The sequence below is a fragment of the Anticarsia gemmatalis genome, chromosome 3 (genome assembly GCF_050436995.1).
Source record: "Anticarsia gemmatalis isolate Benzon Research Colony breed Stoneville strain chromosome 3, ilAntGemm2 primary, whole genome shotgun sequence".
Lineage (NCBI taxonomy): Eukaryota > Metazoa > Arthropoda > Insecta > Lepidoptera > Erebidae > Anticarsia > Anticarsia gemmatalis.
This window is the reverse complement of record NC_134747.1, coordinates 1,244,436-1,258,029: the sequence shown is the minus strand read 5'-3', so window position 1 is coordinate 1,258,029 and position 13,594 is coordinate 1,244,436. Positions and strand designations below refer to the sequence as shown.

The following is a 13,594-nucleotide window of genomic DNA, read 5'->3' as shown; positions in this document are numbered from 1 at the left end:
GGTACTCCATCCAAACATCAAAGGACTGAGGTTCTTTGATGTTTGGATGGAGGAGCTCTGGGACCTTAAAAACACACCAGTGCTCCCCACATACATCTTGCCTTATTGAGGCTCAACCTAGAGAGGGCTTTGTGCCTTTCTCCTCTAATCACTTTGTCCTAGATCCTATACCCTCCCTGGTGGACTCGAGAGCGCTTCGTGAGCTGGTACCGTGACCTGCCAGACAACACGCTCTGGAACAGCTTCATCTGCGGCGCGGTCCTCGTGGCCATCGTCCTGGTGGCTGCTGGCGTGCAGTGCATCTACTTCGACATGCTGGATGTGGTGTACAACATCTCTTACGCCATGCATGTGTTCGCGCTTGGGTATAGGACCGTGTCGGAACTGGAGAGCAATGATATTACTTGCTGGGTTGTCAGTTAGTTGGACCTCTTTATTTTTTAACGTTTAGGATAAGATGAGATCTTCTATAAGCTTATATAGAGACTTTATTTTTTTACTTTTAGGATAGGATAAGATCTTCTGTGAGCTTATATAGAGAAATGATAGATACAGGTGATAGATTCCATGTTGTATTCTGTAACACTGGTGAAATGCGTGTTGGTAGTGATTATTTTGTGAGTTCTCTTAAGTATGTAAGTATAGAATGCATGGCTTTCGTGCCACAATGGGTAGGACGGTCGCCGCGCCACAACTACGGCTTTGGGAGGTCGTGGTTTCGATTGCCACGTGGAAGAAATAGTATGTGTGATACCCAAATAGTAGTTTGGTCTTCAAATGAAATTAAAATTGATAGGAAATATTACAAAGAGTAGAAAGTATTACTTCTTTTTTCATCGTGTAAAGATAAGCTAACGATCACAGTTTACGAGTAATAAAAAAAAGAATATGTTTTCAGTCGGCTACCTCATAGACTTGGGCTCGTACTCTCACTACGTCGCCAGAAGATCTACCTATAAACTTGGCTGTTATTATGTTCGTCTTCATAGACCCTTCAAATACTTGTGTAAGTTTTCTACTCTTACTTATATCGCGAACTCAGATAAAATAGCATTTTGCTATAATTTTTTGTGCAGGCGCTTTGAAACAATTATTTTACCCTTTATCAGGTTTAATGCAACACTAAGAATCTTTATGAATTTTAATCAAATCCGGTACCAATTTGTTTGTTCTGAGAAGGACGATTAAAAAAAAGATCTGTTTATGTATGTTATCTGCTAGGTTCTCTTATTATAAAACTGTATCTTGCCACTAAACAATGAAATCCCATTATGCTTGCTTATTTTAGGGTCTTTAAACGACTACAATTTGAAAGGAAGTATTCTCGGTACGACGTTGAAGTATTGTTACATATTCATGGTATTGAGAATCACATGGGCGTGGATCTGGCTTCATATTGACCACGTTAGTACTTACTTTGTACATACATAGCACATTAAAATAAAAATGTTAGAAGAAGTGCTTCAAGCCAAGCGCCTGTTTAAAAATTCTTAGCAATATCATCTAGGTTGAAAAGTAAGTGTTGTTTTAACAGTGTTTGTGTCCTCTATTCTAGAAATCCTGAGGACACTGTAAAATATGTTTTAATTGAATTAAGCTGAAAATAATAACTACATAAAGAAACTATTGCCTAGCGAAATAGTAAAGAAGCTGTGTATTTAACTGAACATAATAGTTAAAATGTTGTTCTGTTCGTTCGTAGCTGCAACACTTTGACTTTTTCCGTCGTTCGTCGTATGAACCGCCGCCGAACTACGGCTGGCAGCTGACGCAGATGAGCACTGATGATGAGCATAACGCCAGCAAGTTTCTGCGAGCTCTGTACACTGTTAACAAGATGTTTATACCTATTGGGTAACGAGACTATCACTATTGATATTAACCCTTATCTATTTTTCTCAGGTACTTGCCCAGTTACTTGACAGGTTATTTTAAATAGTCTTCATCGACTACTGTATATAAGGATTTAGGATTGAAAGTGAAAAGTAGGGCTTTCAGTTCGAAGCCTCAAGCCTATAGATCCGCCTATAGTTTTTGTTTAGATTTAATTATTTAACGGTCGTGAGATACTCAGAATCGAAACGCACTCTTACTTCTCACGCATTGGTATTTGAACGAAATGCATGATAAATCATTCATTTAGTTCAAATAATAACTCCTCTAATTTATTTTAAATCAAAGTTACATTTTGTAAAATTAGCCGGTACGAAAGGTGGGTATTTTTACAATTCAAGTGTCTCATTTATCCACCTACCCTCAATCAAGTGACCTTTCTATACAGGATGCCAGTGTTCCCTCAGAACGATATAGAGCGCATCACATGTTTGTTCGTGATGCTGTCTGGCTGTCTGGCGGTGACGGGCGCGGCCGTGGCCACGCTGTCGCTCGTCATCAGCCTGTATATGAGCCCTGAGGAGACCTTCCGATCGAGGTACCGGCTCATCATCAAGGATATGGTAAGTGTTATTATTATATTAGATATAATTACCCCGCTAAGGAAAGTAATCAGAGAGAAATTGCTGTGCTAATGTAACTTTTGAATGTATTAGATGCAAAATTTTGTACAGGCAAGAAACTTGACAAAGCAGGGATTACATATACCTCCACAACCTCATAATATATGTACATGTAGGTACAAATAGAAAATGCATTGTTACGCTCTGCCAAGTTATTTCAACTAAAATAATATCATATGGGGGTAGTCGGAAGTATTGTGATTTATAATAATAAGTTAGTACTAAAGCTACATAACATCTCTTTATCGCTCTTGTCAGTTTTGGAGAAAAACTAAAATTAAAAAATAATTAGCACCACTCTTCACTCGCATCAAAAATGAAACAATACTACTACGTAACTATTACCAGTCTGATCAAGTGGTTATATTCCAGAAAGACTCTCACGTCCCAGTCTCTCTCCGCGAGAAGGTGAAGAAGTTCTATCAGATGTACTGGCACAAACAACGAGCTGTCTCCGAGACACAGCTGCTACCGACCTTCCCGCCGACACTACCAGCCACCGTCTATACTGATATCTACTTCGAAGCTACACAGAAGGTAAGGATCTTATCTTGCTATTTAGCTGACTCGCGCAACTTCGCTTGCGTCACATAAGAGAGAATGGGTCATAATTTTCCCCCGTTTTTGTAACATTTTTTACTGGTGGTCTGCTCTTATTGGTCGTAGCGTGATAATATATAGCCTTCCTCGATAAACGGACTTTTTAACACTGAAGGAATCTTGCAAATCTGATCAGTAGTTCCTGAGATTAGCGCGTTCAAACCAATAAACAAACTCTTCAGCTTTATAATATAAGTATAGATTTAATTATCTTGCTCTAGGCTTCTCCACGAAACTTTCTCCAGATTTTTTAAATCATAATCTGCTTGATCGCTGATACCCTCTGTCAATAACCAAGAGTGGATTGTGATTCAATGCCTTGTTTCGAGGACCCATGCGTCCAACCCTAAAAACTAAAATAATTGTTCTCAACAATCAAGGTATTGCTGTTCGCGTCTCCACAATATATTAACAACATGGATTATAAATGCCACGTGAAAAACCATCGTCCATTAACTATGGTGCTTACATTTATTTGCTCCTCCATGAAATATTTACTAAATCCTTGAGATGTAAAATCATTATCACTATCTTTATACCTCTATTTCAGTCCCGGATCCTTAGAGATCTCTCGTACCAGTTTTTATCAGAGTTAGCGAAGAAGATGGAGACGATCCACTACATCCCCGGAGACGCGATTATAGAACGTAACGCGAAGAAATCTGCCATCATTTACATTACGTATGGCGATGTCGAGGTAAGAACTTGTTATTTTCACACATGAAACACATGAAAATGTAGAAAGCCTAAATAATTGTAGTGATAGAAATGGTCTGAGGCTTGAGTCTCGAATCGGACGGCAATAAGCTGGCCCCATATAACGTGAAACTACAATAGTAAAACAGAGGGGAAAATTGCATGTATTTCTGGCAACTCCGCCTGCATTTTTCGACATACGAAGCATATACTCGTATTGTTATAACAATCACTTAAAATGACCTAAATCAACCTGAAAACTTTACAAACAACTTTACAGACAAATATTTGTGTGATGAGTATGAGTATCTGTTCCGAGCCTGGTTGTTAATGTATCTATAATCTAATACATACTGTATTTAGAAGTAAATAAGTATGTTTCAGTTATTTCGTTACCGTTACGTGTGGAATCAAATGACTGAGTGGAAGTTTAGCAGCTCACCTAATGATATGCCTATGTCGACTTCTTAACTCAGATGCTAACAGCAGAAGATGACATAACAGCAATCTTGCGGTTCACACGCGGCACGATCCTGACTCCATGCGGTGGGGCGGCTGCAGCGGCGCTAGGCAGGTCTCACACCGCCGTCAGAGCGGCCACATTCTGCACCGCTCATGTGCTACATGCGGCTGACATGTGGCGCATCGTTAACAAGCATTCCGTCAGTCAGGACAATGCTGGACCTATACTGGCTGCTTTTTCTGTTCGTTAGCTATTTTCTTTTAAATTCTCTATTTTTAAAAAATAACTCCCGCATTAAGAATTGCTCCCCATACTGGCTGCTTTTTCTGTTAGAACGTTATGATTGTCTTTTAAATTCTCTATTTTTAAAAACAACTCCCGTATTAAGTATTGCTCTTGTGTTGCGGGGACTTTTACAAACATAGAAACAACGGACGCAAAGTACAACCAGACCCGAAACGACTATTTGTGGGTCACACACAAATCATTGTCCCGCGTGGGAATCGAAACTACGGCATCCCAACGCAATGGTATTTTTCATGGCTGTCACCCCGGGGTGACAACTGGGAATTTTCTTCCTACTTTTATTTCCAGTTGTCACCCCGGGGGACAGTGTTAGAGTGGACAACTGGGAATATACCGGCATAGGAACCGCCTTAACCACTGCGCCACGGAGGCCGTCAAACTCGACGTAATGTTTAAGGTTAGGTATGTGTAATGTGTGGTTTGTTACAGGACCATATTTTAAAAGTAAGACGTCATTACTCTATGAAGGTTCCTGTTGGTGCCATGTTAGTATTTTATCGAATTACTTTTATTTCAATGTAAAATGTAAAGTCAAAATAATAAAAAAATATATTTCTTAGGTCAAGCTCTTTTTGATTTTCAGGGAAGTAGAGAGTTTCTTATCAAAACTCGGTCCCGGTTGTTGTCAGTTAAGATAACAGTCGTTAAGCCATGTCAAAGGCTTTCGGGCGGCTTAAACAACTTTGATACAAGGTTCACCACCAACCATACGATGAGAGAGAGAGAGACGGTTCTTATCTTATCTTATCTTAGGGGTGGGGGTGCCAGTTAATGCCTGGCTGACACTTCGACCATTCCTGATCCTTTGTGTCACCCCCTCCTTTGCTACTCTAAACGTTGGGGGGCAGGGCAAAACTTATCAGTTTTGCTATGCACCCCACCGGAAGCAGCCTGTAGTCTTCTGGTTTAGGGTAACCGCATCCTAGAAGATCCATTCTTTTCCTTCCTAAAGCATCACACTCGCACAGTATGTGTTTCATGGTTTCTGCTTCTTCATTGCAGTGCCTGCATTTAGGGTCATCTATGGCACCTATTTTATTTAACATGTAGTTCGTGCCGTAGTGTCCTGTGAAATCACCAAGTATTTTCTTGATGCTGTCTTTGCTGAGGTTTATTAGGTTAGAGAGAGACGGTTACTACCCACCTTCAACTTACCAATCAATTAATAATGATGATATACTCCCACAGTCACAAAAGCAGTATTCTGCACTTCAATCGCAACCTGCTGGCGCTGAAGGAGATGAAGGACGCCAATGGACACCCGCTCCTCGCCAGCACCGACGTGTTCCTCGAGATCGCTAACTGTTATATCATGAGGAATGTGAGTTGCATTTAATTATTATATTATACCTATATATTTCTTCCTTATGACATAATTAATTTTCATGGCTTAGTTAACAGCAGCCGCACGGATCGATCTCTGAGGTTAAGCTACGCTTGCCGAGGTTGTTCTGTGGATGGGTGACCATCTTACAGTACAGTAACAAACATCTCCTCCATGTTTCGGAAGACATGGAGGAACTCGATATGTATAAGATGGTCACCCATCCACAGAACAACCTCGGCAAGCGTAACTTAACCTCAGAGATCGATCCGCGCTACGCTTGCCGAGGTTTGTCTGTGTTGTTTCTGTACGTTATTAACATTATTGTTCTCTTGCTCCAGCGCCTGGACTCCACCCTGAAGGACGAATCAGACGCGATATGTCTCCGACCAACGTTCCCTTGCATCCTGCAGCCTTCGTCCTCGCTACTTCTAGTTTGGAACACGTTCATTGCTATTCTCATTCTTACTGTGTGTATTGTAAGTATACTAACGGTTTATTGTCTTCACCTTTTGATATAACAAGCGTCATATTAGGTCGGGAAAAAAGTCTTTTCGTATTATACATAGTTTGTATGCACTTGAAATAAAATGTCTTTGGCTTCAAGAATCACAAATGAGTACACGGTTCATTAGGTTTCTTTCAGTAAGCTCGCGAGGTTACCTAATATCGAGCTTTTTTGTGTTGAGAAAAGATTTTATTACAAGTAATACTAAAAAACTTTTTCCCGACCTCGACCTAAAATCCTATATTATGTAAATATTCGCATTTAACTGCCTTGGTGGCGCAGTAGTTAAGGTCAGGTTATTCTATGACATCCGTTGTCTGTATGTTTGTGAAAGTTCTCATAACACAAGAGCAATTCTTAGTGCTGGAGTTGTCTTTTTAAAGATAAAAAAAAAACAATTGCGTCTACACGATCTAGGAGCCTTTGATAGTAATTGGACTCGCAAACCAGGGGATAGAGATGACTGAAGTAGGCCTTTGCCCAGCAGTGCGACAGTACAGGCTAACAATACAAAAATGCGTTTGCTGCTCATGTGTAATGGAATATTTATAATTTGAGATTTGACATCATGTAATTATTTAAAATATTTGTATGCCAAACTGAATGACAGAACGTAGCGAAACGCGTACAATTTAAATTATAAGACCATTGTATTACCTACGTTTTCAAATAAATAAATTGATTGATTGATGGCCAGACACACCCATACTACCTCGTGTACATGAAGACGGTGCCGGTAGAGTTCCGATTTGTGGACTACGTAGTGACGCTGTTGTATACAGTGGATCACTTCGTACATTTATCTACCGGAGCCCATGTGGAAGAAGGTAATGTTTCTCTAATGTAAAACTCGATAAATTCTAACGGTCCATAAATTCCGATTCCGCAGTAGACGCACGGTTAACCTTGTATTGACTTTGATCTTAGGAAGGACATAGTAAATTATTTTATTGTATAAATTTCCCTAGCGAGCGCCACATATAAAGCTAGTAGAATTTGAGGACATTAGCCGCCTTTACAGACATACTCTATCTCACGTTCTTAGGTGCGTACAGAATTACGTGCGGGAAAGCAGCGCGGTCTTCGCTCGCGATTTTCTTCGCGAGCTTAACAGATGTGCGCGGCGCGTGGTTTTTCCTTTCTTCTTCCTCTTATACACGCGCTCTTTCACGTGCAATTGAATGGTTTCATTCGCGATAGAGTGTGTGGGTAAATAATAATTCGCCATAATAAAAACGACTTAACTTGCAGGAGTGCCAATAACATTTGCGCAGACATCATCACAGCAAATGAGGAGCAAGTGGTTTGTGCTGGACGTGGTCGGCACTCTGCCCATCTTTGAGTTCATTGGCAAAGGACATTTTGCTGGAATCAACAAAATATTACGACTACACAAGGTAAAGAAAACGGGAAGGATGACTTAGGGCAGAGTAATTTTTTCTTTATTTATAGAAATCGTTCGTAGTTCGACTCAAGCTATAGGTACTTAATGCAATTTACCTAGCAGTACCTATATTTCCAAAACTATAATAACGGCTAAATGAAATAACCTGTCTGTATAACTGTAACCAATAAGGCATTTTTGGCAGAACTGCTAAGCTGTAATTAAAATGTTGGGAAATGATGTGAGCTTTTTTTTTAAAGTGTATTAATTATCAAAATACGTAATATTTGAGTACCTATACAGTCCAACAACCAAGTAGAAAGCTTTGTAAGCAAGTTTTGCAGTTGGCAGATTTATGCAAAATTCAGCATTTACAATATCAGTGACCCGTTAGCCGGAGCAGCGGAAGGCAGGCTGTTTGATACAGTTGCTTTATTTTGGAAATACTCAGAATCGTTCATTGAAAACTCGTTAAATCATGCACACAAAAGCTCTCTACTAAGTTATCAGACTATATTAATGGTGTCTTACTTTTTCCAGGTATTTCGAGTATTAAAGAACGTAGAAGAGAACTTCGTGTACCACAGCAACTGGCTGCGGTTCTGTTCCTACACGCTACTGCTGTTTATAGCATGCTATCTCATAGCAGCTATGCAGCAAGCTTTTATGTGCTTCGAGTACGTACATGTGTACACTTTACTAGCATAAAAATCGTAGAACTCATTTAATCGAAATGTCTCATGATTTTCTACTGAAGATAATCTATTTGTTTTCAAATGAATGAATAAATATATTTTTTCACATACATACATCATAATATCACGCCATTTACCATAGGGGTAGGTAAAGACCAAAGAACGCTACTTGTTACGATCCTCACAAATTTCACATTTATTCATTCATTAGTTTTTATTCAACTAATATAATAAAAAAAGCGTAATTTTCGCTGTCTACTTACAATACAAACAACATCTAGTAAATACAGTAAATCTCCTGGAACATTTTCCTCATCTAAAATTGATAACCCACAGGTTGGGTTTCTGCGTAGTAACGAACTTCACACACAGTCCATTTTGGGAGAAGAAGGACCTAGATGAAGAGACGGTCGACGCCAGGATTACCTTTGGACTGTACTGGGCTATATCTATGATAATGTTCACTAGTAAGTCGAAAGTTTTCTGATAATATGTGCATGTTATCATACATCTTCTTCTTATCGTATGGTTAGTGATCAACCTAGTGTCAAAATTGTTCAAGCCGCCCTAAGGCCTTTGACGTGGTTTCACGAAATAATCACTGTTATCTTAATTGACAAGAACCGGGACTGACACGGAAGCACGGAAACGTTCAGCTCAAATGCCACTATGCGGTCACCCATCTATGGAATGACCGCACCAACGGTTGCTTAACCCACATCGTTTACCGACCGGTGAGCACAACAGGCTGTTCACAATAGCTTCGTTAATTTAACATTTGACTAGCCCCCCCCCCAACCACTTAGCCAGCGTGGTGGACTCAAGGCCTAACCCCTCTCTCATTACTAGAGGAGACCCTTGCCCAGCAGTGGGACATTAATGGGTTAAATTCATTTATTTATTTCTCTTGACCAGCTCACATGGAGACGTGGGCTAAAGTGAACATGAGCAACGTGATCTACACCTTGATCATCCTGGAGATTTGCATCGTGCTGAGGACCTTCATGGAGGCAGTCTACTCCGCCACCATCATGGTCACCACGGCTATGAGGTACGAATCAGTAGATACTAGATAGATAGGTGTAACAATATAATATGCCATGACATATGACATACGGACGTTATTGTTTGAAATACGGAGTAAATCGATATGTATAAGATGGTCACCCATCCAGAGAACAATCTCGACAAGTATAGCTTAACCTCAGAGATCGATCCGCGCGGGTATTGGTAATTAAGCCACGACCTGACTTATGTATGATCAAAATTTCCTTCAAAATCTTTTATTGATTGAATTAAATTCGAATATTTATATGCCTGTATCTATTTTTCAGTAAATGGCTTTTCGTTTTTATTTCTAGAGAAGCCTATGATGCTCGCATAGCCACTGTGAGGCACTTCCTCATAAGAAATGACATGGATCCTCAGTTGAGAAGACGGTTCATCACATACCTACAACTTTGCTGGTATACCGATAAGGTGAAATTATACTTTTAATACTAACTTACCCGCGCAACTTCGCTTGCGTCACATAAAAGAGAATGGGTCATAATTTTACCCATTTTTGTAGCATTTTTAGTTGTTACTCTGCTCCTAATGTCCGTAGTGTGATGTTATATGGCCTATAGCCTTCCTCGATAAATGTACTATCTAACACTGAAATATGTTTTCAAATTGGACCAGTAGTTCCTGAGATTAGCGCGTTCAAACAAACTCTTCAGCTTTATACTATTAGTATAGATATTATAATATGTTCTTATTTAAACTTGCCTCTATAAAGTGTCTTTGCAAAATTGAAAGGATGCTGATACGATAATCTTTAGAAAATAAAGGTAGATTTTGGAGTTATTATTATTTTTGAACCATTATTTTTTTAGAAAACCTTAAGCAATATTTTACTAGGTTAAGTAAATAAGATATATCTTAAGTTTAAATGAAAAACTAGATTTCATCATGACTGCTTCTATCCAGGCTTATAGAATGACACATCACAAGAAAGACAACTCAATATTCTACGACCTGCCTCACCACGTGTACCAAGACATCGTCGGCAGGAATCGTTTGAAGTACTTGCTCTGTTTGCCTCTTATGAAGGTATGTATGAAATCTTTTATTACTATTCTATCGTATGGTTAATGGCCGAAGTGTCAAAGTTGTGCAGGCCGCTAGAAAGGCCTTTGAGTGTCGAAGATCCTGTCTTGAAAGTGGATAGATAGAAGCTAGAAGGTTCATTATAGCGAGTTGTGCTCACCGGTCGTAAACGATCTGTGGGTTAAGCAACCGTTGTCGCGGCCGTTCTTTAGATGTGTGATCGCATAGTGGTATTTGAACTGAGCGTCTCCGTGCTTCAGAGGAAACGTAAAAAGTCGGTCCCGGTAGTTGTCAATTAAGATAACAGTCGTTAAGCCTTGTCAAAGGCCTTTCAGGCGGCTTGAACAACTTTGACACTAGGTTGACCACTAACCATACGATAGATAGATAGAAAGATGGTCATTTCTACTGCTCACTATAATTAGTTATATCACTTACTTGATAATAATAGTATAATAATGCAACGGATCTTAAACGCCATAGATAAATTGAAGGATATGATACATTACTTGCTCACCCGCCATTGCGATCGAATTGCATCAACCGTGGTCACTGGCTTAGGTGCAGCCCTATAAATTTCAATGGCGTTTAAGTCCCGGTGCATTATAATATTATGTGTAAAAGGTGCGGGAATTTAAAATCTTTAATTTCCATAAAATAATCAATTTAAAACAGATGTTGAACAAGGAAGAGCTCAAAAAAATTGCGTCAGGTGCTCACTTGTTCTATACGTCTCCCAACGAGATCTTATTAAACACAGGAGATCTCGTTAACGAAATGTACGTCGTTGTCAAAGGCATTTGTGAGGTTAGTACCAGTTTGTTAACATAGTTGAGTATTACTACCTGCATATTACAAAGGTTATGCCTTTTCGGTTTTTTCGTGCCAAAAATCGTATTTCCTAGCTCTGTGGTTTGCCAACAATGATGCCTTTAATGTTTGTTTATAACTTTTATTTTATTTGACAATGTTAAATTCTGTTAACTATATCAATTTGTTTTGAATACTGTTTAATTTTTTTTAGATAATCAATCCTATAACTAAAAAGACAGTGGGGGAGTTGACAGCGAAGTCACATTTTGGAGCGATAGTGTGTTGTCTTCGTTAGTACCAATTATTATATTAATCGTTTAAACACTATTAAACTAACTTAAGTAAAGTATATAGCACTTTGTTAACCCTTTGACCGCCGCGGTCGGCTATACTAAGTCAAGTATAGCCGACCATGGCCGTCAAATGGACTGATCACGGACTAACATTTGATGAAATGCGGACTCCTCCACAAAACTTTCTTCAGCAAAAAAACTCTTTCAACAAAGAAAATCCACAGGCAGTCATCACGACTTGTGTTCTACCCTCAGGCATACCAGCGTTCTACACGATCCGTGCTGTCACCCACGTGCATATATTCTGCATCTCAAGACGACATCTGAAGCCGATATTCGACAACCCTCAGATCAAGGAAGCTATTGACTTCACGAAGAGTCAGCCGGTAAAATAAATTCCTCATTTACTTCTTCGATACGGGGTCTGGCCCGACTTCGTCTAGGTATAGTACAATTTTATCCTGTTGATTCCATTCCAACGGGAATTTTGATCCCATTGATCCCATACAAACCTTGTCCTGACAGTTTCAAACATAATAAACAAAAAAATATCCAATTCAAAAGGTGTTCTCTAGTCTCTGCCAGCCCCTATGGGAAAAGGGCGTAATTTTACGTATGTATGTATCTTACTCAATCATTGCAACTTAGAAAGGTTACATTATATTATTGTTATCTATAACATCTTCATTCCAGGTTTTCAGTCGCGTGCAAAAGCCTCTCCCGGGATTTCTGAAGTATGTTCCATTACCTCCCACGCCGAACATGGAACACTTCAAGCTGCCGAGGAAACATGAACCTGACTTCGCTTTCCTGAACCCATTCAGTAGACTCGGCTTTCTCTCTGTATTACGGTAAAGTAGTTATTGATGTTCATTTTATACTTAAAAAATCTTTAGATTTTTGTAAAAGATCTGAAAGGAATCGGAAAAAAATAAAGTGGTTGAATGATTTATTGAAAACGACAACGAGGACTACATTTTAAAAAAAGAGGTTGGCGTCAATAAATTTACGATATAAAAGAATTTTGAATCATGGTCAATTAAAGTGAGGCTTATACTTAAAGTGTTACGTATGTCGTAGAAGAGGCTAGAATTCCAAACTTACAGCGGAAAATAACTGACATTTAAGACCTTATTAAAAAAAATAATGTCCAAAACTTCAGTTCAAAACTAGACTTATTTTCTGATCATCAGTCTAACAACTTCGAATAAAGATTAAGTTAAGTAAGTGTAAGTTAAGTAAGTTTCAGTTAAATAAAAGGCTGCGGATAATCTTGTAACCAAGCTAACTTCGAATAAATCTGACAATACCAAAGGTTAAAGAATTTATTCGCATATACAAGTGTATTCTTCACAGTTACGTGTTCCCTCGCTTCACAATCCGACCTGACGGTAAATACCTGATCCGCTACGAATGGTTCCGCGTGTCGTGTGCGCTGGCGTCTGCCATGATCTTCCCCAACTACACGTACTTGGTGCTGCAGTGGCCAGGACTGTTCTGGCTCGCGTTGTTCCTCGATCTGTCTGCTTTCTTCGATATGTGAGTTCTCTTCATTATTAATATATATTTTTAGTTTAATTACATCCTATACCTATCTATTATCATCTAAAAAAAATGAATACAGGCCTGGCCAGGCCAAGAATGATGATGACATTCTTTGTATTTACCCCAGAATACGCGTAATTTTTGTGAAGTTCGTATCCCACCCGGGACAATTTTTTGTGTGATCAGCACGAGTATTCGTTTTGAGCCTGGTTGTAAACTTTTATTTCAATATTTCAACGTATATGTATTTAAAGGTATAAGTATGTTTATCAGTTATTTAGTTCCCATAGTACAAGTTCTGCTTCTCGGAATCAAATAACCATATGTAAGACGATAAATTATATTTATTTGTTTACTCGT

The 13,594-nt window shown here is 39.1% G+C and overlaps 1 protein-coding gene across 1 annotated transcript in view; it reads left to right on the top strand.

Annotated features, from left to right (window-relative positions):
* LOC142987099 (uncharacterized) overlaps positions 1-13,594 on the top strand; it is a 31,502-nt gene that overhangs the window by 580 nt on the left and 17,328 nt on the right. Inside the window, exons 2-22 of the mRNA XM_076135650.1 lie at positions 163-414; positions 1,703-1,854; positions 2,282-2,456; positions 2,889-3,053; positions 3,667-3,813; positions 4,289-4,516; positions 5,011-5,066; positions 5,770-5,902; positions 6,247-6,384; positions 7,111-7,240; positions 7,665-7,810; positions 8,338-8,474; positions 8,829-8,959; positions 9,408-9,543; positions 9,854-9,971; positions 10,464-10,586; positions 11,259-11,390; positions 11,608-11,686; positions 11,945-12,075; positions 12,383-12,540; positions 13,046-13,228. Coding sequence (XP_075991765.1) covers positions 163-414; positions 1,703-1,854; positions 2,282-2,456; positions 2,889-3,053; positions 3,667-3,813; positions 4,289-4,516; positions 5,011-5,066; positions 5,770-5,902; positions 6,247-6,384; positions 7,111-7,240; positions 7,665-7,810; positions 8,338-8,474; positions 8,829-8,959; positions 9,408-9,543; positions 9,854-9,971; positions 10,464-10,586; positions 11,259-11,390; positions 11,608-11,686; positions 11,945-12,075; positions 12,383-12,540; positions 13,046-13,228 — 3,050 coding nt within the window. The remainder of the gene's footprint in view (positions 1-162; positions 415-1,702; positions 1,855-2,281; positions 2,457-2,888; positions 3,054-3,666; positions 3,814-4,288; positions 4,517-5,010; positions 5,067-5,769; positions 5,903-6,246; positions 6,385-7,110; positions 7,241-7,664; positions 7,811-8,337; positions 8,475-8,828; positions 8,960-9,407; positions 9,544-9,853; positions 9,972-10,463; positions 10,587-11,258; positions 11,391-11,607; positions 11,687-11,944; positions 12,076-12,382; positions 12,541-13,045; positions 13,229-13,594) is intronic.